The following is a 23,370-nucleotide window of genomic DNA, read 5'->3' on the forward strand; positions in this document are numbered from 1 at the left end:
AGATCCCTTTTCCAAGATCCCTTTCCCATGATCCTTTTTCCACGTTCCCTGTCCCATGATCCCTTTAGGATCCCTTTTCCAGGACCCCTCCACAGCCCATCCCTTTGGAGTGAGGGAACACTTCTGGAATCTAACAAACATTTTTCTGCTCTTCTGATTGGATTAAACGAATAAACACCCATTAGTGGCAAACAAACCTCCAAACAAATGAACAACCACCACTCCAAAACCTAAACCAAGAAATTCCCCCATTAATTCTCTGAGAAATCAGTAAAACCTTTGCTGGAATTTCAATTTTTTAGAGTTAAAAACTTCATGAAGGAGCATTGGAGGGACCCTGCCTGCTGAGGGCAGTGGAGGAGGAGCAGGAGCTGCTGTTGGGGTTGGGGGAACATTTTAGGAATTAAATTGGTTTGGCCATGAAAAATCCCAATTTCCATCTGTGGCAGCCGAATTGCTCGGAAGGGGACTTGGGTTTGTTTTGAATAGGAATTATTTTCTTCTAAAAATGCTTGTACAGGTCCAGTGGTTTCAGTGCCATGAAAGGGATGAGGTGCAGCAAATTAATAATTAAGAAGGAAATTTTCCTCGTGGTGCTTTGGGGATTTTGGCAGCTCTGTCCCCTCTGTGGTCACTTTTGCTCCCACATGAGGAGCCGTTTATTTTCCTCCTCCCTGGCCCCTCTGTGACCCTGGGCCGTGCTGAAATCAGATGCCAGAGCTCAGGGCAGATTTCAGGACTCTACTGCAGCAATTTTTCTCTGCCTGCTCAGGTTCCCCCTTGCTTTGGGGATATTTTTTCAATTCTTCTCCCTTTTGCAGCCGAGGCCAAAGGCAGGGAATTGATTCAAAGGTGAACACAGGAAGATTTCATCCACTGCCAGGAGGAAACATGAATGCCTCTACCTGAGATTCCTTCATTTCTCCTCCAAAACACCTCTCACGTGATGGTTCTCATCATTTTATTGGCCCCTTTCATCTGGAGTTTTGTTCATCTGCAATTTATCTCACAGCATTTCCACCCTGTCTGCTGTCAGAGCCCAATTGAATCAAGCTTGGGATGAGGATGGCTTTCTGTCCTTTTAAAATCACATTTTTCAATTTGGCCTCCTTCCCCAGGGATTGCTGAGACTCACTGCTCTCCTCTTGCTGCATATGCTGGGCTCTTACAGTAAGGTTGATTTTTTAAAATTTCTTTTTGGAGGAAGAGATAAAAATCACATTAACTCTGGGATTCCTTTAAATGCCATACTGACAGTAATATTTCCCTTAGTCTTTGTCACACAGCGAGCAGCAGCAGCAGCCTGGCTCTGATACTGACATTTAAAATTAATCCCAATTATTCCATCCCAATCAACAAAAATTGGGAATTCCTGGGCTGCCCTTCAGAGGAGGGTGGTTTGGTGAGAAGCAGAGCTTGGTCCCAGCTCAATCTCTGGTTTGAATGAGCTGCCAGAAACTTCCCCCAAAACCTGTCAGGTGAGGAAGGACCCCTGAATTCCAAGGGGTTTTGTGTTTGGGTGTCTCAGGTGGTCTGTGAGAGCTCCCAAACCCAGCAGTGATTGTGGGAACTCATAAAATTCCCACTCAGAGAGGGCTCCAAGGGCAGATCCTCTTTGGAATGTCCCATGTTGGATCATACTCATCTAACGTGGAACTTCCAGCTCAGGATGGGAGCACTGGGCAACGCCTGGGATCAGGAAGGGGTTTTCCATCTTAGGAAAAGGAGATTCATTCTCCTGTGAGAATCTGGGTGAGCTGCAGGATTTGGCAGCCCAGGTAGGCTGGCAAGAGACTGGGACCTTCCAGCAAAACCAGTCAGTCCTTCCTGGAAGTGGGAATGAGTTTGATCTGCAAAAAATCTGTAATATTTATAACAGGTGTGCCAAGAGGTTTGGTGGGTACCCCCACCTGGGACTGAGGACAAACCTCTCTGATTTCAGGGATCTGCTGTCAGAATTCCATCAGGTTATTAGGGATGCTCTCTGGCTCAATGCACTGAAAACTTCAATTTCTTTTTGATGTGGAAGTGAGGACTTTGATTCTTAAATCTGAATTTTGCAGCAGAGGAGGAGCTGTTGGGTTTTGTGATCTCACGAGCTGAAGTTGTTTCCCTTCAAGGACTTTTCTAACTCAATATCAGATATCATAAAAAGGAGTGAATAAAAAAGAAGAAACCCCCTTAGACAAACAGCCCTTGATGTGCAGTTTGCCCTGGGCTGTGGCTCTGGGGATGAGTTTAGCAGAATCATTTCAGTGCCAGAGCTGCTGGCACAGCCCTGGCTGCCAGCACAGCAGCATTTCCCAGCATGGCACAGCTTGGTTTGGTTTGGATGTGCTGAGCACACCTGGAAATCCTGAGTGTGCAGGGGGGGTTTGGGTCTGTGCCTCGGGAGACCCTTGGAAGGTGCAGGAGGGAATGAGGCTCTGGGATGGAGCTCCTGAGGAATCTGCACATCTTCCACCAGCCTGGGGCTCGTCCCCTGCTGCCCTGGCTGCTCCTGGTGCCTTTGCATCCCTCAGGGACAGAAATCCAGCTCCTCCTGGGGCTGTTTGCTCTGCACTGCTAACAGGCTCAAACCCCACACCCCTGCCTCTTTTTTTTCTTTTTTTTTTCTTTTTTTTTTTTTTTCATTTTTCCCCCCTGGCTTTGTCCTGTGTGCCACAAACAACCAGGAGCAGGGGCTGAACTCCCTGCCCTGCTGGCAGGAGTGTCAGGAGGGCAAAGGTTGGGCTTTGTTTGTTGACTCAGGGCTGTGGTTGCTGTGCAGAACCCCCTCCTTGGCCAGCCCTGCCCCTCCTTTGTGCCTCCAGGTGCCCCATTCCACTGGGATCCCGAGGGAATGGGGATGGGGGTGCCCCACAATGGCTGGATGGGCCTGGAGAGGTTCCTGGTGCCTTCCTGCAGCCTGTGCTGACAAAGCTGCTGCGTGAACAGCCAGTTTGGAACTGGTTGAAAATGCACAAAATGCCTTTTTTGAAGTGGTGGAAAGTCAGGGATGGGCTGGACTTGGTTCTCCATGTGCCTCAGGACCTTTAGGGCAGTGCTCCCTCCATCCTGCGTGGGCTGCTCTGTTTTTGTGGCCGTGTCACTCTGGGGGAGAGTGACACTTTGTTGGGAGAGGTGAGCTGACCTTGCTGGCTTCTTGCTGTACCTCAGACTTAGAGATGAGAGGAAAGAACAGGCTCTGGGATCAGCCTTGGGCCAGGCAGAGGGGTTTGGGCTGGGAGGGAGGCTGTGTGTACCAGCAGGACTGAGGCTGTGGCTGCACACGGATTTTGGGGGGGCTCCAGGTGTGAAATGAAGCTCCATTGTCACAGACATCTCTTAATGAAAAATCCTTTCCTTAGGATTTTTCCTCCTGAGAAGCTGAGAGGCCTCAGGAACAACATGTAACCATTGATTATCTGCTGCTGTGGAATGCAGCAGGTGCATCTGGGATTGGTCTCATGTGGTTGTTTCTAATTAATGGCCAATCACAGCCCAGCTGGCTCAGACTCTCTGTCCAAGACACAAACCTTTGTTATCATTCTTCCCTTTCTATTCTTAGCTTAGCCAGCCTTCTGATGAAATCCTTTTTTCTATTCTTTTAGTATAGTTTTAATATAATATATATCATAAAATAATCAATCAAGCCTTCTGAAACATGGAGTCAGATCCTCATCTCTACCCTCATCCTGACAGCCCTGTGAACACCACCACACTCCATCAGTGGGGTTTTTGGGCACAGAGCCTTGCAGGGTCCCTTTTTTTGCCATCCTGGCTCAGATCCCTGCTGCCAGCAGAGAGGAGAGCTCCTTCCCAAGGGAGGGGCTGCTGGAGGTGATGCTGGAGGTGCCACCACCCCTTCCACTGCCTCCTGTTGACTTTGGCTGCCTCTGCTGCCTCCCCGGGGACATTCAGTGCCAGGGGAGGCTCTGCTGAGCACACACTGTGGTTTCTGCAAACCTGTGATGCCTCGAGAAGGCTGGGCTAGAGCAGAGGATGGACAGAGCTAAAGAAATAAAGCAGGGATTTATTAAAATCCATCTCCCCCATGGATCCACCTTGGGCAGCACAAGAGCCCAGCCAGGGCTGCACCCAAGATGAACCAAAATGGGCACAAAATGCACAATCAGTCATGAGGCCTCTCACTGTTATAAATTCTGCTCCATTTGCATGTTGGAGTTAATTGTCCAATTACAGCTTTAGGTTATGCAGTCCCATCCTTCTTGTTTTTCTCTCTTCAATTCACTGTTTGTTGGAATGCATGAAATAAAAGCCTGAGTCCCTCAGAGAGAGAAAAGAATGCAGGGTTTGAATTAGAACCTCTAGAGAAGCTGAAATACATTATGCAGCCACACAGACATGAAGTAGAAGTGTAAGTTTTAGTTTTAAATAAATAGAAATAGATCTTAAGGGCCTTAGGAGACTGTGTTAGCCAGTAAAAGGCCCTAAAGCCTGGTTGAACTTAGCTCCAGACATAACAAAAACATAGCGGGACATTGCCTGGGTTTCCAGATGGAATAGATAGAACTATTTGTGTAAATAGATAAAATTATATATGCAGATTTTAGGTAAGACCACAGATTGTACCATTTACATAAATACATAAAATTACATACGTAAGGTTTTGTGTAAGAACTGACATTACTTTTGTACGTTAGAATTAAGTTCAGATTGGTGTAAAAAGAATGTTTTAGAATCGTGTTTTTAGCTGATTGGATGATGTATGCATAAAAAGCCCCTCTAATAGGGTGCAGATGATGATGATGAAGAGCAAGAGATAGTGTCTGCTGCTTTTGCTGCTTCTGCTCAAAACATCAGGGCTCTATGCCAGAAAGCTTTTAGCACGGACTTTAATAATTACTCTGAACTCCTTGCATTCATGCAAAAAACAACTTTACTGCAACCAACAACTGCTCTTCTCTCTTTGAGGACCCAAGGCCCGCAATGACAACTGTTGTTTGTAGTTTTTGGGCCTGCAGCTTGTCCTTGGTCAAGCTGGAGAAGATTGTTTTGTCTGCCTACCCTGTGAAGGGAACTTGCTAACACCTAATATGAAGCTCAGAGCTACACCTAGAGCAGCACAGAATCTGAAAAATATAGAAGTTAAAACCTGAGGCATCACCTGTTTTCTTCATCTGACTTGACTCACTATGGCTGAAGTATGAAATGGAGTTTTTGGCCCCCGAGCTGTGTTTTTGGGGGAAGACACTCAGCTTTTGGCTCGTGCGCAGCACAGCCCTGCAGAGCAGAGCCAAACCCTGCTGAAGTCACTGGGGCTGTGTTGTTCTCGTGGTCTGTGGATCAGAATGAGTCAAGTTTGAGAAACAATTGCAGGGGCCTCCAGCCCTTTGGTGGTGGGGGAGAGCTGCCTTTTATCCACCACAGTAACGTGGAATTTGGGAATTTGTGTGTTCAGGGATGTGCCATTGTACGGGATGCAGAGAGGCAAAAACTTCTCATGTGGGATTCTTTTTTAAAACACTTGCAGAGCGTTTCTGTGTTGGAAAACATCCCCTCATTGCTTTGGGATTCTTTTTAAAACAGTTGCAAAGCGTTTCTGTGTCGGAAACCATCCCCCCACATCAGGAGAGGGTCTGAGGCCACAGCTGGGGCCTCATCACCCCAAAGCTGATCCCTCCCAGGCCCTTCTGGAGCAACCTGTGTCCTGCAGCAGGTGAGCAGAGCCCGGCTGGAGGAGCTGCTCACCGTGAGCTTTATCAGGGAGCCTCATTCCATGTCCTGAGCCCGGCCAGGGGAGTGCCCGAGATATAAGGAGTGATGGGATATCATGAGTGATGGACACCAGGAGTGATGGGATATCAGGAGTGATGGACACCAGGAGTGATGGGATATGGGCTGGGGAGCGGCTGGAAGGAGCAGCACCCGCAAGGGAGGGGTGGAAGCGCTGGATGGGGATGGAGATGGGGCACAGGTGGTGATGCCCAGCTGGGCAGCAGGGCTGAGGGTGAGGGAGGGCAGCAGCTGCAGGATCAGCCAGGACAGAGTGCCAGCATCACCCGCAGGGGACAGGCGGGGGGACATCCCCGAGGGACCGAACGCCACCAAATCCCCCGGGTGCCGAGGCTCCGGCGGGAATCCCTCCCCGGGGATGCCCGCGGCCGCCTCGGGGGTGCCGCCCAGCCCGGCCCGGCCCCATCCGCGCTGCCCCCGCCCGGAGCATCCCCCGCGGGGCGAGCGGAGCCCCCGGCCCGCGGGGAAGGAAGGACGATCCAGCCCCGTCCGGCTGCGGCTTCCTCCGCAAGCCCTGCCTCGGTGCACGGTGCCCGCCCCCGGCCCTCCCCCGGCTCTCCCCGCTCCGAGCGCCCCGAGCCGGCCGGGCCGAGCCGCGCCGCCGCCGGGGGAGCCCCCTGAGCGCAACAGTTCCCCCCAAGCTGCAGCCGCCGCCCCCCGCGCCCGGGGGAGCCCCGGGGGACCCCTCGGCACCGGGAGGAGGCTGCGCGGAGGAGCCGCCGCCGCTGGGCTGAGGCAGCGCCCGGAGCTGCCCGGAGCTGCCCGGATCCGGCGGTTCTGCCTCTGCCGGCGATGGAGCGGAGCGGAGGGGCCGAGCCGCGGCTCCTCCCGGCCGGGCGCAGCCGCCCCATCCTCCGCCTGCGGGAGCGGAGCCGCCCCGCCGCCGGGCAGCGACCCCTCCGCTGAGCCCCCCCCCGCCCCGGGCATCCTCGGAACCTCCCGACCCTTTGTGCAGCCCCCAGACCCCTTTGTGCAGCCCCCAGCCCGTTGTGCTGTGCCCCCACCCCAGGCTCGCCGCCCCCGTGCATGCGGCCCCGGGCTGCGGGAGCCGCTGGCCATGGGCACCAAGCAGACCAAGGGCTGCCAGCCCGGCAGCGCCGGGGAGAGCCCCCCGGGCCACCACCGCAAGAAGGCGGCCCCCAGGGAAAGGGGCGATTTCCTGGCTTCCCTCGTGGCCAAGTCGGGCGAGAAGTTCGGCAAGGGCGCCGGCCCCAGCTTGCCCCCGTACCACCGGAGGATCTGCATGATCCAGGACATGCTGCTGCTGGTCAAGCAGGGCAGGCAGGAGGAGGCCACCGAGCTGCTGAAGAACCTGCGGCAGGTGAGTGAGGACGGGCGGCTTTCTGCGGGGGAAGGGGCTGAGCTGGGGAAAAGAGAGCCGGAGAATAACTCGTGCTTTGCTTTCGGTGGCAAACAGCGGCCACGCTCCGCTCCTGCGGCTCCGACCCGCGTGGAGTAATTTTGGGGAAGTGGCCGGGGAGCTGCAGGGTGCTCAGGGTGTCACAGAGGGGGAAATACCCCCAGAGAGGGGCTCGGCGGTGTCTGCAGCCAGCGAACGCTGCCGGGTGTGTTTTACCCCCTTCCCTTCCTTGTGGCTCTGGGGTTTGCAGCCTACTCCGAGTGGTTCCCACTCAACTTTCCAAAAGTTTGGTGTTTCAAGCAGCTCCGGAAAAGCGCCGAGGCAATTGGAGCTGGCAGCTTTTGAGAATCAGCTCTTTTCTTGCTGGCTCAGAAATACCCAGAGCTGGCAGCGTTGCTTTTTTATCTTTTTGGCGCACAATCGCCTGGTGGAGTTTTGCTGGTGTTGACTGGAGCTGGGAGAAACGAGAAGCTCTGGGGGAGTGGAGAATTAATTGTAGCGAGCCCGAGACCTTTTGCCTTGAAAAATCTGTTTGAGCTGGGCATTAGCTGGGAAGCAACAGGACGGAAAGTTGCTGTGAGCAAACAGAAAAGCAAATTAGCATTTAATCTTTTCCTGCTGATAGGTGCTGATAAAAACACCCGAGTGCTCTGGGCGTTTTCAAGGCTCTGGGGTGCGCAGGGCTTTGAGGAGCAGCGAGTTTTCCATGCAAACCTAAAGCAGATCCATCTCCCTGCTCGGGTTTTCTCCCTCGGCTGCTCGGTGTAACCAGTTCTGCCAGCCGGGGAAAAGTTGTTCAGATCTCAGCTGGGCACGGGGAGCTGCTTTCTTGCCCCATAGTCTGTCCATGGGACTGCTCCACTCTGGTTTTCTTTGGGGATTTTGTGTTTGGGGTTTGCTGCTAGTGTTTTTTTGCTGATAGCATTTCCTCCTCCCCATTTTCTGGTCCAGGTAACTTTTCAGTGAGTGGATGTGTTGTTTGGGGCATGTCCCCATTTAATCCATTTCCACTTCTCCCTCTGGCCTGCAGGTTTAGGATTATCTTCAGAGCAGCCCAGCTGAGAAATCCGAACTGTGTCATATGATTTTTCTTTTGGTATGGAAAACTCTCCCCACTTTCAATTTTGGGATAAAATACTTTTCCTGAGAGGAGTGTGCTGCCTCTCTGGGATTTGGGGGTGGAATTCCTTGGGACAGTGACCTCTCCATCTGGGATCTATGGGAGCGTGGGGGTTGAGTTGGGCAGCAGATCAGAGCCCAAATGTTGCACCCTCTCAGCCACGCCAAATCTTTATCGTTGTCGCAGCCCATTGGAGCTGGCAGAAGGGCAGGTGCTAATTTTAGAGGGTGTTTATCTCAAACACCTCCCCAAAAAATAAATCTTGGGGCCTGCAAAGTGCCAGGAATCATTCTCACGTTCTCCCTGGCTCCAGACTGGTTTTTCTCAGCGATGCTCAGGTCTGTCCTCACTCTCTGTGCAGAGTGAGGGAGCTGGCATGTGTCACCATGGATGCCCTAATGACAAACCTGACCACAGGAGAACCCTCTCATCTCGCTGGAGATTGGGAAGAAAAAGCTAAAAATTAATCTTAAACTGCTGGGGGAAGCAAGGAACCTGTTACAGTCAGGTGCATCTCTGGCAGTGAGTGTCTCTGAAGAGCTTGCTCTGATAAAATATATCTTAGAATGTCAAAACAGAGAACTCTCTGTCCTAGATACCATAATAGACTCCAAGCAGGTTTTTAATGAGGTGATATTAATCCCTGCCTGCAGGGAGGGAATGTGGGATGCCCCACTGAACAAATCCTGGCTGCTCTGGAGTTTCCCAGCAGCTGGATTTTGGGAGGGGATGTTTTAGGAGGGCATTGCTGGCTCCAAGGCACCACTGGGGTTGTTCCAGTTCCAGCAGGAGCCTTCCAGAGCTGAGCCCTTGGAGTGTCCCAGCCTGAAAGTGAGGATTTGGGGAGAAGGATGAGCTTCCTCCTGTGGAAAGGGCTGGATGGATGAGCCTGCTGGGGCAGAGACTTTTCCCTGAGCCATTTTTAGGGTGTCTGTGCTCCATGTAGGTGCTGCTGTAAAACTGGGCGTTTTCCAGCAAAACTGGGGTGTTCCCAGCAAACCCAGTGACCTGGTGCCCAGCTCTCAGCAGAGATTTTTTTAAATCCCAGGCATTTAGGTCGCTGGGAGCCTTTCCACTGACTTCAGCCCAGGGTGCTGCTGAGGCGTGGGTGACAGCATTCCTGCCTTTGGAGAGGCTCCACAGTTGTTTTTGGAGCAGGATGAGCACATGGCCAGAGCTGAAAATCTTTGGTTTTCAGGTCTCTGTGCCATAACACCCTGCCCTCCCCACCCACTGCAAGACAAGGGCTGGGGGGCTTTTTTTGCTCCCACAAAAGGTGTGTTTGATAATCAGGGCAGGGCTGCAATGCTGTATTTTAAACCTGCTGGAGCAGGTCCTGCCCTTCCAGTCCCACCACTGGCACCAATGTCCACTATGGCCTTTGCATTCCACCCATTTATTTAGAATTTATTTAGAGTTTATCCATCCTTCTCCCTCCCCTGAGGTGGCAGCTATGCTGTTTTCCTTACAGGCTCCTGTAAGGATTAATTTGTGTTTCTGGGAATGCCTGGAGGTTGCAAACAACTATAAAATACTGAGATACAAAGTGATTTTTCTGTTTTGGTTTTTTTGGGGTTTTTTTTTGTTGTTGTTGTTGTTTAAAAATATAGAAAGCATGAAGAGCAGACAGACTTGCTTCCTCAGAGAGGTCAGTAGTGGTCTCTGCTGTGGAGGCAATTTGATCCCACTGCCTGCCCCCAAAATAACACTCCTGTTATTCCTGCTGCCAGCAGCCATTCCAAAGGGTTTGTGCTCCTCTGGCACAGCCAGGCTCATTTAACATCCAGCTCCTGAGACACAGAATACTCATTTCTTTTTCCTTCTTTCTGCTCTGGAGCCCAAACACAACACTGCAAAATTCAAACTCCCCAAATCCCAACAAGTGCCTGCTGCTCTCCTTGGCCCAGGTGTTTTTCCCTCAGGTGCTGCAGGGAGGATGCCTCTGGCATAAATGCAGTGGGAAGACACTGAAATAATTAACATTTGATTTAGGCTGGTGTTGGGAGTTGCCAGAGGTTTGCTGGTCACCTGGAGGGAGCTGCTGGAAGTAATTCCTGCACGGAATAACTTGGAATTTATCCGCCATGAAGTGACTTCCCAGGTTCACCTGGCAGCATCTTCTCCGCTTTCCAACAAGGAGATGCTGCAGGGAGAGGCCAAAAAATGAATTTATTCAGGGTGTCCAGCACCTGGGACATGGGAAGCCACTCTCAGACCCCTCACTCCATCCAGGTGGGAGAATTCCAGCTCCACTATTCCCAGTGCCACCAGCTGCAGAGCAGGATAGGTTTGAACATCACAGAGCGTGGCACTTTTTATTTTTACTCTTTTTATTTTCTCGCCCGTACTGTTGAGTGTCAGTGGTTAAGGCAGCCAAACGCTGTCAGTATATTAAATTCTGGGAGTGTCTCTCCTGCTGGGGAGAGGATTTGTAAAACAAAGCATGTTTTCCTCCTCCCTGCTGCCAGAGGATCGCTTTTCCCAGGCGAGATGGGGAAGCGCTTCCCAGCACATTACGTTGCACTCAAGGAATTTGCCATTGGTTACGTGGAGCTTTTGCTGCTCTTCTGGGGCTGGGGGAGAGGGGAGGAGGAAGAGGAGGAGGAGGAGGAGGAGGAATCCAGCAGACCTGAGCATCATCTGCACAGGGCAGGTGAGCAGCAGTTCCAGGAATTCAGTGGGGAAAGGGGGGAAAAGCAAAGCGTGGCAGTAAATGCCAGGGTGTGGCCAAAGCCAAATGCCAGGGTCCAAGGTGTGGCACGGCTGGCAAGGTGGATTCTGTGCCCTGCCAGCCTGGGGTGGGCAGTGCTGGGGTGGGGAGGGCCCCAAATGGGTAAAAACACCACCAAAAATCCCATTTGCAGGGAAGGGCTGGGAACAAACGTGCTCTGTGCCCAGCAAACATTGCAGCCCCTCCTGGCTGGGGCCCTGCCTGGGATCCCTGGGGTTTATCCCACAAAACCTTGAGCTTTATCCCACAAACAGCCCCTGCTGTGGGTGCAGCTGGGCCCCTGCCCCATCCCAGGGGCATTTTCCAGAGCCAGAGGTTGTGGGGAACAAGACATGACCTGAGCAGCCTGGGAACTGTGTGGCACAGGGATGCTTAATTAATGAATTAATGATGAATATCTTCATTGTAAGAGGGGCTTGACGGGTGGGATAGTAAAACACCAAAAAAAAATTTAAAATACTGCTGGAGACAGCTCACTTTGGGCTCCTGTGACTTCCTCCTTGAGACACAAGAGCAGAGAAGAAATTAAAATATTTGTGGCTGGGCTCAGTGCTTGCCCCTGGCCCTGTGCACCCCAGCCATGGGGCAGCATTCCCATGGAAGCCATCCCAGGAACGCTGGAGGAGCTCAGCACTGCTGAGTTTCCCCAAAAATGAGCACCTGGTCCCTCCTCCTGCGTGCTCAGAGCACCAGAGGTGACCCAGCCTGGGGTCCCTGGGCTGCTCCCAGCCTGTGGCTGCCAGCAGAGGACAGGGATGAGGAATTTTGCAGGATTTGGGGCTGTTTTTCCTCAGCTGGGAGCTGCTGGGGCTGAGGGAGGGCCCTGCCCTGGCTGCAGCAGGGCCCCACAGGGTGGAAGTTGGGTAACCCTGCTCTGAGAGGGGTGGCTTTGGGATGAACCCTCATTTCCTCTGCCTCAAGCTGCCTATGAAACCCCACCAGGGCTCCCCACGGTGCTTTTTAACCCTCAGGCTGCTGGAGGCACTGACAACAAATATCTGTGGTATTTGGGGTGTTCCCTGCCCCAAAAAGAGTCTGGTGCAAGATGTTCCCTCAGTTTGCCTCTTCCCATCCTTCTGCTCCTTTTCCATGCCCTGTGGGATTTGCAGGTGGCTGTGCAGGCACAGGGTTGGGTTTAATGATTTCATGAACCCCCTGGAAGGTGGGTGCTGCTGCTGCTCCTGGGGGAAATGTGGTTTTGGAGGGGGAGAGGAAGGCTGGGAGAGCTGGGATGTGATATAAAGTGAGGGCTGGCCTGGGTTAGGCTGGCCTGGGCTAGGCTGGCCTGGGTTAGGCTGGCCTGGCCTGTGTGTAGCTGGAACAGAGCATCAGGTCCTGCCTGTGCCCTCACTGCAGAGATCTCCAAGCTGGCAGAAGTTGATGGTTGTTGTTCCACCCCAGCTCCTGTTCAGCACTTTCTCTGCTTATATAATAGCAGGAATGTGTCTTTTTTTCTCCCCCCCAGGCTCTGCTTTTTTCACACCTGATGTGAAATGCAGCAGCTGGGGGCTGCAGACAGCCTGGCACACAGCTTTTTTCCCCCCTCTATTTTCCTTTTTATCTTGTTTCAGACTGTGAAAGCCCCGAGTGTGAGGCTGGCTGCTCTCCCTGGCAGCGTGGGTGTGTGGGCACAGCCTCCTGCACATCCCTGGGCTGTGCTGGGGGGCAGGAATGGGGCTGGTGCACCTGAAATTCAGTGTATTGGAGCTTCAGTGCTTGGTGTGTTGGGGGATTTGTGGCTGTGGCCTTCTCTTAGCTAAGGGAGGTGGTTATATATTAATATTCATTTCATTCTCCTACAAGCAGTGTGGAATTTTTTAGTATTCAACATCTTCAGGTCCTGGCCAAATGCCTGATATGATTTAATGCCTGATTCCATTTCTCTTTCTCTGTGTGTGTGTGTGTCTCAGCCTCCTTCTCCTTCAAATTTTGGAGAAAAGATCACTGCATGGTAAATTTAATCTTGCCTGTAAAAGGAAAAGCAAATTGTCCATTCCATTCCTCTCCAGGCCGAAGGTTTTAGCTCCAATTACTCCTGGCTCTGACCTTGCTGCTTGGAGAGCAGGAGCTGCTTGGAGCTTTCCAGCATTCTCAGATCTTTTCAAGACTCTTTATCTTTCAGGCTTGGTGTCTTTCAAAGTCAGAGGCTCTTCCTTTGTGCGAGGCTTTGAGCTCTGGAGAGAGCCTGGACAGGCAGCAGAGCCCAGGGGAGGGAGCTGCCTTTCCCTCATGCCTTGGGGTATCCCAGTGGATATTTCACTCCTCAGGGCCTCCTTATATCCCAGTAATCTCCCCAGAGCCCTGCCTGTCCTGCTTTGCAGAGCAGGACTCGGGTTTGATGTTGGTGGGGGAATTTCTTTACAGGATGTTTCTGCCTTTTCCAGTGGTCCCAAAGTCCTTGTTGGAAAACCATGGAGGTTTTCCTTGAGGTCTGCTCCTGCCCAGCCCTGGGTCCTGCTGCTGGCTGTTGATTTCAGTCCCTGGATGTCCCCTTTGTCCCCAATCCCCTTTGTGGGATTGCTTTCTGAGCAGCTTCCCAGTCCAGCTCCTGCTCCCACTGCTGCTGCCCATTCCCAGAGGTGCTCAGGGGTTGCATTTGGGGGAGATTTCAGCAAGGCAGCAATGTTAGTTCCAGTTCTAGCAGCAGTTGTGTGGAAATGAAGGTTGGTTCATTAAAGGAGAGGCTGAGCGGCCAGCCTGGAGCAGGAGCAGGGATTTTTTTGGAGGATGGGGATTTGTGTGCTGGGTTTTTCAGCTCCTTGCTTTCTGTTTAGGCACAGAAAGTGAGGAAATGGGTGTTAGGGACAGGACCTGCAGCTCTGTGGGAGCTGCAGCTCTGATTTCTACCCTCAGCATGCAGAACACACCGAGGTGAGCGAGCTCTGTCTGTCCCTGCCTCCCACTCCAAGGACGAGCTTGGAAAGCACGAGACTAAAACCTCCTTGAGCAGCTCCTGTGCCTTCACCTCTCCTTGTGCAGAGATCCCCTGGCTGTCAGAGCACAGGGCTTTGTGCCAGGAGCCCCAGTTTCCATGGCTGGGAAATTCCCAGAGCTGCCTCCTTTCCTGTCCCAGGGATGAGCCCGCTCTGGGGCTGGGAGCAGATAATTCCTGCCCAAGGCCAGGATCTTGGCACAGCACTGAAACCCCAGAAGGGGAAAGCAAAGGCAGCTGAGGAAGGAGAGCAGACTGGGGTGGGAAATGGTTGTTTTGGCCGGGGATGTGCTGAGGGTTTTTCCTGGGACACCCCTGTCCCTGTTCCCACCCTGCTGCAGAGCTGCTGGTGGAGCACAGGGCTCCTGCTGGGGCTGCTTTGGGATTTGGGGCATCCCCAGCCCCTGTGGGAAGTGGGATACAGGGGTTGGGGGGTTTGGACCTCAATAAAAAAATCCCAATTCCCTGCACAAGGATGAACTGAAGCTGCTGCAGCCTCTGCCCCAGGTTTGGTTGGTGTTGAACAAACCCCAGCTCCAGGTTCAGCCTGAGCTCCCCAAAATCAGGGCAGAGAAGCCCAAATCTCTGCAAAAATAGCACTCAAACCTCACCAAACAGTCCCAAAGCCTTGGTTCATCCCAGAACCCCTCCGTTTATTTCCATTTGGATACAGCTCTCCCCTCTCCAGAAAGGATTTGGGGGAAATCTTGCTCCCAAATATCTCAGTGAGATTCCTGGCCTTGCAGAGAAACAATTTGGGAGGAGAGTGTGAATGATCTACACTCATGATTTACATCCAGCCAAAATCATGCAGGATTGGATTAAATCTTGATTTAAGGAACCCTTTTTTTTGTGTGTGTGTGTGTGGTTAGGATTTTTTTGGGGGTTATTCTATTAGAAAGAGGATGTTTTCCTGTTTGCTTGTAAAAAGCTGCTCCTGCTTGGTGTAATTGGATACTTCCTTTTTCTGAGGAGGGAGCCTGGTGTATCTGGGGACATTTATTTAGGCAGCTGTGTGGCTGGGTGAGGAATTTGGTGTGGTTTTATTCTGGTGGGAAATGGTGAATTTGGGGTTTGCAGGGTTGATTGATCCTTTTGTATTTCTGACTCGAGTTACAGGGAAGTGAAAGCAAGTTTAAAGAGCAGAAAAGTGGTTTTTAATGTTTTTTGATCAGTTAATACACTCAAAATATGCTGGATAGGAAAGCAGACAAAGTAAATGTCTCAAAACAGATTTTGCATTTAAAACTGGTTGATTCATTAAGTGGAGTATTCATTGTGCATCATGAATTACACTTCTGGTCACCATAATTACAGATCTTGGTCTCTCAGGTTGAAGTTTTACTTGCAGATTGGAAAACGTGCATTTCTCCTTTGTACTTCTGATTTTTTCATTGACTTGCTGAAATTCAGCATTAAACTGGACTAAGTGAATGAACATCCTTGAAATTGGAACAGAACCTTAGGATTGTGGAGTGAAACATTTGAATTAACTGAAATTAAGATGTTTTCTTTGTCCTTGTGAGAGAACCACACTCTCCCCAAAGCTGTGTTTGCACTTTTTTCTGCTTGTTTTTATCACTGACTTCCCTGAAATCATTGGCAGCCATGTCCTGCCTACCTGAGCTAAAAGAGTTGTTTAAAATGAAATAATTTTTTACATTTTAAAAATTAAAGCCTGACCAGAGGTCGGCATCAAATTGCTGGTTTGAAATCTGGGTGGTTTAAAGTATTCAATGTTTAAAGCTACTTTATACAGCAGCATTAATTGAATTTTAATATCACTGAATTGAATTCTTGGGCAGCTCAGTCATTAATTCTTCCTTAGCAAGTTTGGGCATTTCCTGGTGACTTTGATGAGCTCAAATCCTTTATTTTTGGGTTTCTCTGGAGAGACTGAGCCAGCTGGGAGGAGCCCACCTGCAGTTTGGAGGCACATGCCAAGGTGGATCCTCAAAGGAGCATCCAAATTCCCTGGTGCCAGACAGGGAGGCAAGGTGCTGTGAAAGCCTTCAAGAAAGATTTTACCTTCCAACCTTCTTCAAATATCAAATAGCAAATCCCAGCCCTGCTCTACCTGATGCTTCAAAATCTGATGCTGCAAAGAAAACCACGCAAGCATGGCAGAAAACATGGGGAAAGCTTCATTTCTTCCCTTCATCCCCCAAACTGACTTTGATACAAGTCAGGGCTGAGGTTCCCAGCTCCCTGTGGTGTGGGCACAGCCCTGACTGAGTCTCAGGATGGGAAATGGGAGACTTTTGAGCGAAAAAATGAGGGTAATTTGCCCGTGCTGATGGTCTCATCCATTCCCTTGCCCATTTTTCTGTGGCTGTTTGGAGAGGAAAGCCTCCTCTCAGCAGCTCCAAAATCGATGTTTTATTGTGTGTGTGCCATTGCCAGGCTGTTTAATGGGGTCACAGAGTGCCTGGCCAGCACAGCTGGGCTGGGTGTGCTGGATTTGGGGGGGAATTCAGAGCATCCAGCAGGTGTGGAGCTGTTCCTGCTGGGTTTGGGACTCAGCCTTTCATCCCCTCTCTGGATTAGAGCTGGAACTCCTCACCAGGTACCCCAAAACCACAGAGTGTCACCAGTGTGGGGGGTCAGAGGGGCTGCCAGGGCTCCAGGCTGGCAGAGGGGAGGTGTGGATGGGATGTTGGGCAGGAATTGTTCCCTGGGAGGGTGGGCAGGCCCTGGCACAGGTGCCCAGAGCAGCTCTGCCTGTTCCATCCCTGGAGGTGCCCAAGGCCAGGCTGGAGCTCCCTGCTCTGTGGAAGGTGCCCCTGCCCATGGCAGAGGAGTGGGAATGAGATTAACTTTGAGGTCCCTTCCAACCCAAACCAGTCTTTGCACAGATTTGTGGATTTGGGAAGGGGAAATGTGTCTCAGCAGGGCGTGCACAACATCTGCTCTCCAACATCTCCTTTCTCAGCATAAAAATCCAGTCCTTTCCATGGCATTCTTCTCTCTTGCCTTGCTGCTTTAGAACAAAGGTGGCAGCAGCCCCAGGAGCTGCCAGGACTCCAGGTTTTCCTGGATTTTAGGATGTGTGCATCCCTGTAAAGGCCCTGGGGGCCTGGTAAACAACAGGGGTGTGGGTGTGCAGCATCCAGCACAGCTCTGCTCCCACGTGGGGAGCAGCTGCTGGAGCTGTACCACTTCCAGGCAGGAATTCCTGGCATTTCTTGGCAGGAGAAAACGTCCCAAAGCTGACTTTCCAGTCCATGGCACTGGCCATTCAGTGGAAAGGCTGAACTGTAGAACAGGAGCAGCTTTGGTGCTGCTCCTGAGCTCTCCACGCACAGCTTGGTTTTCCCTCTGGTTTCCTTCCCACCTCATTGGTGTTCAGAGGAGGAGGATGGAGACTCTGGCATGGTGCAAGTGACAGGGAAAGTTTTGGCTGTGATAAACTTCTCCATCCATTTTTAGATGTAAAGCAGTTCTCAGATGGGATGAATTCCTGAAATGTGGTGAGGAATCTTTGCTTGGGGTGCTTTCATCTCTTGCCCATCAGCTGCTGTTCTCCCCAGCACAAAGAAAATAAATCAGCCAAACTCCTCTCCTGAAAGAAAATAAATCAGCCAAACTCTTCTCCTGAAACATTTTTTTTTTTAAAAAAGACCTTTTAGTTTTGCCTCATCACATAAATCAACTTTATTTTCCACGAGGACTCGTGTTTGCTTGTGTGCCCTCCCTTTGGAAGAGAGCAAAAATACAGGAGCCTGGAAGATTCCCAAAGGCAGGGATAGAGTGCCATTCCCACAGGCTGAGATCATCCCATTGATGCCAGGAGGGTGGGAATGACATTGTGCAAAATCCTGCAGGGACCCAGCACTGCCCGAGCTCCCCTGGGATGTTCCAGCTCTGCCTGACCCATCCCAGAGCCAGCAGGGAAATGCTGGAATCCCCATCCCTGGAGGGGTTCATGGCATGTGGGGACATGGTTTAGGGGTGGGTCAGTGGTCAGACTTGAGCTTTCCCACCCTAAATAATTCCAGGGTTCTTTATCAGGGAAAAGCTTCTCTACTCCTCATTTTTTCAGAGGGAATGGAGGAGCAGAGGGGCTGAGCATCCCTCTGGCAAAGGGAATTCCCAAGAACAGGAGTGAAGTGCACAGAAGTGGCAGGGACCACGAGTAGGGCTGGGAGCAGCTGCTCCTTATCTCTTCCAGAGCAGGCACATCAGAGAAGATAAAGTAAAAAGGGAAAAGATAACACAGATTGAGTCAGCCTGGCTCTCAGAGGGAGCTTTTTCCAACCTGTTTACTTGTCACTGATGATTTTAGCCCAGCCTCTGGGTCTTCAGAGAAAACCAAGGGTTTTTTTCCTCCTGTTTCATGCCTTGCAAAAGGGAATCTTTCTTCCAGCCGTGAATTTGTGGCATTTCTTGGCACGGGGAGAAGGCCCCAAGGCAGGTTTAGTGTCACTGGGTGCTAAATGCCACCCCACATCTCGTGTGTGTGAGGCTGGAGGTGTCTGGTTCACCACCCACCAGTGGCTCCTCTACTCTAAAAGCAGCTCAGGGTCTGTGTTAGTCATGTTTTAATGATATTGGAGTCAGCTGCTCGTGGCTGTTTGAGGAATTCCAGCCCAGGGCTGTGGATGTCCCAGGGAAGGGAGCAGGGAAGGGGAGGCTCAGCACAATGAGCTCATCCTGCCTTTCCTCTTGCTCAGCTCATCATCCTGCATCAGGTTTCAGGGATTATTCAGTGGTTGTAGCTGGGAAACGAGATTAAGGATTTGGTGCTGTGTCCTGAAAGTTTCTGGGGCTCTTCTTCCTCTGCTGTGAACTTCAGGAGGAGCTGCTGGTGTAAAAAATATCAGCTCTGGCTGCTTTGGAGTTGGAAAATCAATGTTCTGCGCTTGCAATGGCAGAACTGGGAGCAGGAGCTGCAAGGCACAGGCTTTGTTGTGGCACTGTGGGAATATCCTGTGGCCACAGGGTTCCATGGGACCCAGCTGAGTGCTCCAGGAGGGCTCAGGGAAGCAGGAGGGATTAGCAGGGTGCTCTGTTACCCTTGGCATCCCAGGCTTCTCCCTGGGGACACTTCCTGGGCTGGTGACACATTGTAGGGAATGAAGGGAATATCCCAGGGCATGGAGACAGGGATGCTTTGCTGACATTGCTGCTCTGGAGCTGCTCCCTGCCTTGTTCCTGGGGGTGTTTTGGTGCTCACCCCCACAGCCAGGGCTGGGGAGAAGCCCCAGATGGGAGGAAACTCCTGATCCTGAGCTCTGCACAGCAGCTGTGACTCAGCAGTGGGAGCAGCAGCTTTGCCATGGATCCTCTCCTGCAAAAGGAGCTCCAGGCGTGGATTTCATCAAACAGGTCTGGCTCCTTCTCCTCCTGGGGCCACAGATCCCTCACAGGCTCCATTTCCAGGGCCACAGATCCCTCACAGGCTCCATTTCCAGGGCCACAGATCCCTCAGAGTTTCCATTTCCAGGCCCACAGATCCCTCACAGTTTCCATTTCCAGGGCCACAGATCCCTCAGAGTTTCCATTTCCAGAGCCACAGATCCCTCACAGGCTCCATTTCCAGGGCCACAGATCCCTCACAGTTTCCATTTCCAGGGCCACAGATCTCTCACAGGCTCCATTTCCAGGGCCATAGATCCCTCACAGGCTCCATTTCCAGGGCCACAGATCCCTCACAGTTTCCATTTCCAGAGCCATAGATCCTCACAGGCTCCATTTCCAGGGCCACAGATCCCTCACAGGCTCCATTTCCAGGGCCCACAGATCCCTCACAGTTTCCATTTCCAGGCCCCACAGATCCCTCACAGGCTCCATTTCCAGAGCCACAGATCCCTCACAGGCTCCATTTCCAGGGCCACAGATCCCTCACAGTTTCCATTTCCAGGGCCACAGATCCCTCACAGGCTCCATTTCCAGGGCCATAGATCCCTCACAGGCTCCATTTCCAGGGCCACAGATCCCTCACAGTTTCCATTTCCAGGGCCACAGATCCCTCACAGGCTCCATTTCCAGGGCCACAGATCCTCACAGGCTCCATTTCCAGAGCCCAAGATCCCTCCCAGCCTCCATTTCCAGGGCCACAGATCCCTCACAGTTTCCATTTCCAGGGCCCATAGATCCCTCACAGGCTCCATTTCCAGGCCCACAGATCCCTCACAGGCTCCATTTCCCTGGCAGAAGCTCCCTGGTCCAAGGTGTGTTTTGTGTCTGATCCTCACGAGCTGCTCTGACATCTCCACTGGGAAATGGAATATCAACAACGGCAATTTAATGGCCCTGGCTGTCAAACAAAGCAGAAATATTTGGATTTTAGAGGGCTGTTGGCACCTTTTATTGCTGGAAACAGGATGTGGTAGTGCCTGTCCCATGTTCCTGCTTCTCCTTGCCTGCCCTGTGGGTTTGGGGTGCAGAGAGCAGCCCTTTCCCCTGTAGGGGACCCAGACCCCACAAACAGCAAAGCAGAAAAGCAGAAAAGCTGTTTATTACCTGTGTCTGTGCAGCAGCCCCAGTGAAACCTGGGGTGGATTTCCCTTCTCAGCCAAGCACAGAGGCTCTCAGGCCATTTTGGGGTTAATCTGTCACAACTCTGGGGCTCAGGACCAGCAGCCACCACCCTCTGGCCTTTCTGGAGCCTGGTGTGTGGTGAAATAAAGAGAATTTTAATGGCATTTACTGAAAATGTTTGCTGGCTCTGGAGGGCAGAGCACTCTCCATCAGCCCAGCCTGTGTCCCCTGGGATCTCATTCCCTGATTTTGTGCAAAATGCTTCTTCCACTGCTCACTTGAGCTCATCTCACTCTGGGGTCTCCCACTCCTTCCCTGGGAAGGGAACTGGGTGGAGGAAAGAAGTTTTGCTTAACAAAAGCCTTCATGAAGCACTCTGCTAATCCAACCCCCTTGGCTCCAGAGGGATTTAAACATGTGCTTGTAGTTAATCAGGTATTTAAGTGGTTTTCTGACTTGGCAAGCCCTGAGAGGAGCTATCCCAGAGGAGGAGGAGGAGAGCAGAGCTGTGGCCTCCCAGCTGGAAGGGTTTGGAAATGGGGGTGTTGAGGGCAGCAGTGCCACTTTGGGGGCCTGGCTTTGGCTTTCTGTGACTCAGTTTCTCCTTTTGTTCAAAGGCACCCCAAAAGGCAGTGGTTTGGTGAAACAGGAGCTGGGGACAGTGTTTGTCAGTAAATTCATCTGAGCTGGCAGTGGGGGCACAGGAAAGGTCCTGCCAGGGGCTGCTGAATTCAGAACTGGCACATCCCGGACAGGAGACACCCAGGGTGAGGAAGGATTTTAAGGGAAATCATCCCCCCCTCACTCTTGGAAAAGCTGCTTGGAAAGCTACTCCAGAGTGTGGGGCAGCTCAGGAGAGGCTTCATGGAGTGTGAGGGAGATTTTTTCCCTTGGCTCATGGATTTCACCCCTGTGGGGCAGCTCAGGAGAGGTTCCATGGAGTGTGAGGGAGATTTTTTCCCTTGGCTCATGGATTTCACCCCTGAGCAGGGAGGTTTTCCCAGCTCAGTTTCTGATTTTCTTGCTGGGTATTTCTGCTGGGATTGCTCTGGAATTTGTCTCCACTTAACCACCCAGCATCACAGCACTGATGTTATTATGCAAAGTGTAGATTATTTAACCACACAAGGTTTTTTTTTTTTAATTTATTGATTTGACGTTGCTTTGAATCCCATTACAGGAATCTGCTTTATTAATGGACTTTGTCCATGCTTGAGATTAACTGAGGATGCTGGATTTGCAAATGAAAGAATTGGAATTCATGTTGTCCATATTAATTACTTGGGTGATGCTGGCTTCCTTGGGGAAACCTTTATTTTTATTCCACTCCTGTTGCTTTGTCTTAATTCAGAAAATGAGTTTGGTGCTGTGGGATTGGGTTGGTTTTTCTCCTTTGCTGGAATTCCCTTTTAACACTTAGGAAGATACTAAATGATTTCATGGAATAGGCTGCTCCTGAGGATAAATTTTAATACAAAAAAGGGACAGGGAGCTTTTACTTCAATGTTTTGTTCAACCCCACTTCCTCCTCTTTTGCTTTCAGCTAAAATCTCTCTGTATCTTGCTCCTGCTAAATCTTTAGCTTGCAAAATCTCCTAATTCCTGCAGTGACACTCAGCCAGATTCTTGTGCTGAGTAATTCCACTCTCTTTGCTGGTTAAAATCCAGGGATATGCCTGGATTTTGGTATGTCCAGGTATTGCTATTGATCCAAACCCATTTTTTCCTTGTGCTCCTCCCACCCAGGCTCCTGCAATGGTGTAAATGGCCCAAAAAAAAGGAAAAAAAGAAAAGAAAAGAAAAAAAAAGTTTGGCATGATTTTATGGGCGTCAGCTGCAATTTGTTCACTTAAATTGTCTTTTTGTCATGCTTGCATTATTCCACAGCAGCCAGTTTGGAGAGTTAATTGAATATTTGTGTCTCTCAAAGATGCCTTCAATTACTTCCATTGAATAACTCTGGGAGAGAGCTGTGATGAGGAATCACTGATGCTTATTTTCTGTATCAGAAATATCTGAGCCTTTATTCCAGCACCTATTAAAGGATGCCAAAACATTCCTGGAGTCTCCCACCCCGAAATTCCATCCTTTTGAAGCAGAGTTTAGCATCCATTGAGCATTAACAATGCATCCCTCCATGGCTAATGCAATAATAATCAGCTCAGGGCTTGGAGGTGGGAGCAGCTTTCAGAGAGCAGTTCTTGGGTTGCAGCCTCTCATTGTGTGTGCAGGAGTGGATTGATTTCTGCTGGGTCCAGGAGGCTTCCAGGTGAGGCAGGAACATCATTATTGATGCTGCAGGTTCTGGGGGAGGGTGTGGGAGTGTTTCCCAGGGCTGGGCATCAAAACAAAACCCCTGGATAGCCGTGGGCAATCCCCCACCTCAGGATTTTTGGCTGCATTGATCAATCCCCCAATATTTTCAACTTTTTTTTTTTTCCCCATTGTTGGCCTTGCAACAGCTCTGCTGGCTGAGGAGGGCAAGGGGAGCCATCAAAAGCAACATTTTTGGAGTGGATAAAAAAGCAAATGTGTTGTTTCAAGTGAGATTTGCAATTCCTTCTGTCTGTGCCTGCTCCTGGAACAGCAGGTCAGGATGGGCTCAGAGAGGGCTTTTAACCTGCTGTACATCAGGAGACCCACGCTGGCCTCCTCCTGAAGCCTCTCCTGGTGACAGCTGCTGGGCCAGGACCATAAATCCTGATTCCTGCCTAAGCAGAGCCTGGCTTAGAATTAATGGCAGAGCCTGGCAGCTCGTGCAGGGTTGTGTTAATTGTGAAGGGAGGGCAATTTGGAGAAGGTGCCTGGATTAGAGGAGTGGGAGGGGAGGACTCCCAGTGTCTCATTTGCTCTGTTAGACCAGGGCTGAGCTTTCCTGCATCCTCCATCCCATCAGCCAAAGCTCAGCTCCAGCAGGATCCAGGGTCCTGTCCCAGGCACAATCCCTGACAGCAGCTGGGGACCATCTGGCCCAGCTGCAGAGCATCTGTTCTGCCATGCTGGGC

The 23,370-nt window shown here is 51.2% G+C and overlaps 1 protein-coding gene across 1 annotated transcript in view; it reads left to right on the forward strand.

Moving 5' to 3' along the window:
- Positions 1-6,340: 6,340 nt before the first annotated feature.
- LRRC75A (leucine rich repeat containing 75A) overlaps positions 6,341-23,370 on the forward strand; it is a 57,609-nt gene continuing 40,579 nt past the window's right edge. The window contains exon 1 of the mRNA XM_036395276.2: positions 6,341-7,060. Coding sequence (XP_036251169.1) covers positions 6,797-7,060 — 264 coding nt within the window. The 5' untranslated portion in view covers positions 6,341-6,796. The remainder of the gene's footprint in view (positions 7,061-23,370) is intronic.

This window comes from Molothrus ater, chromosome 21, assembly GCF_012460135.2.
Source record: "Molothrus ater isolate BHLD 08-10-18 breed brown headed cowbird chromosome 21, BPBGC_Mater_1.1, whole genome shotgun sequence".
In the NCBI taxonomy this organism is placed as follows: Eukaryota; Metazoa; Chordata; class Aves; order Passeriformes; family Icteridae; genus Molothrus; species Molothrus ater.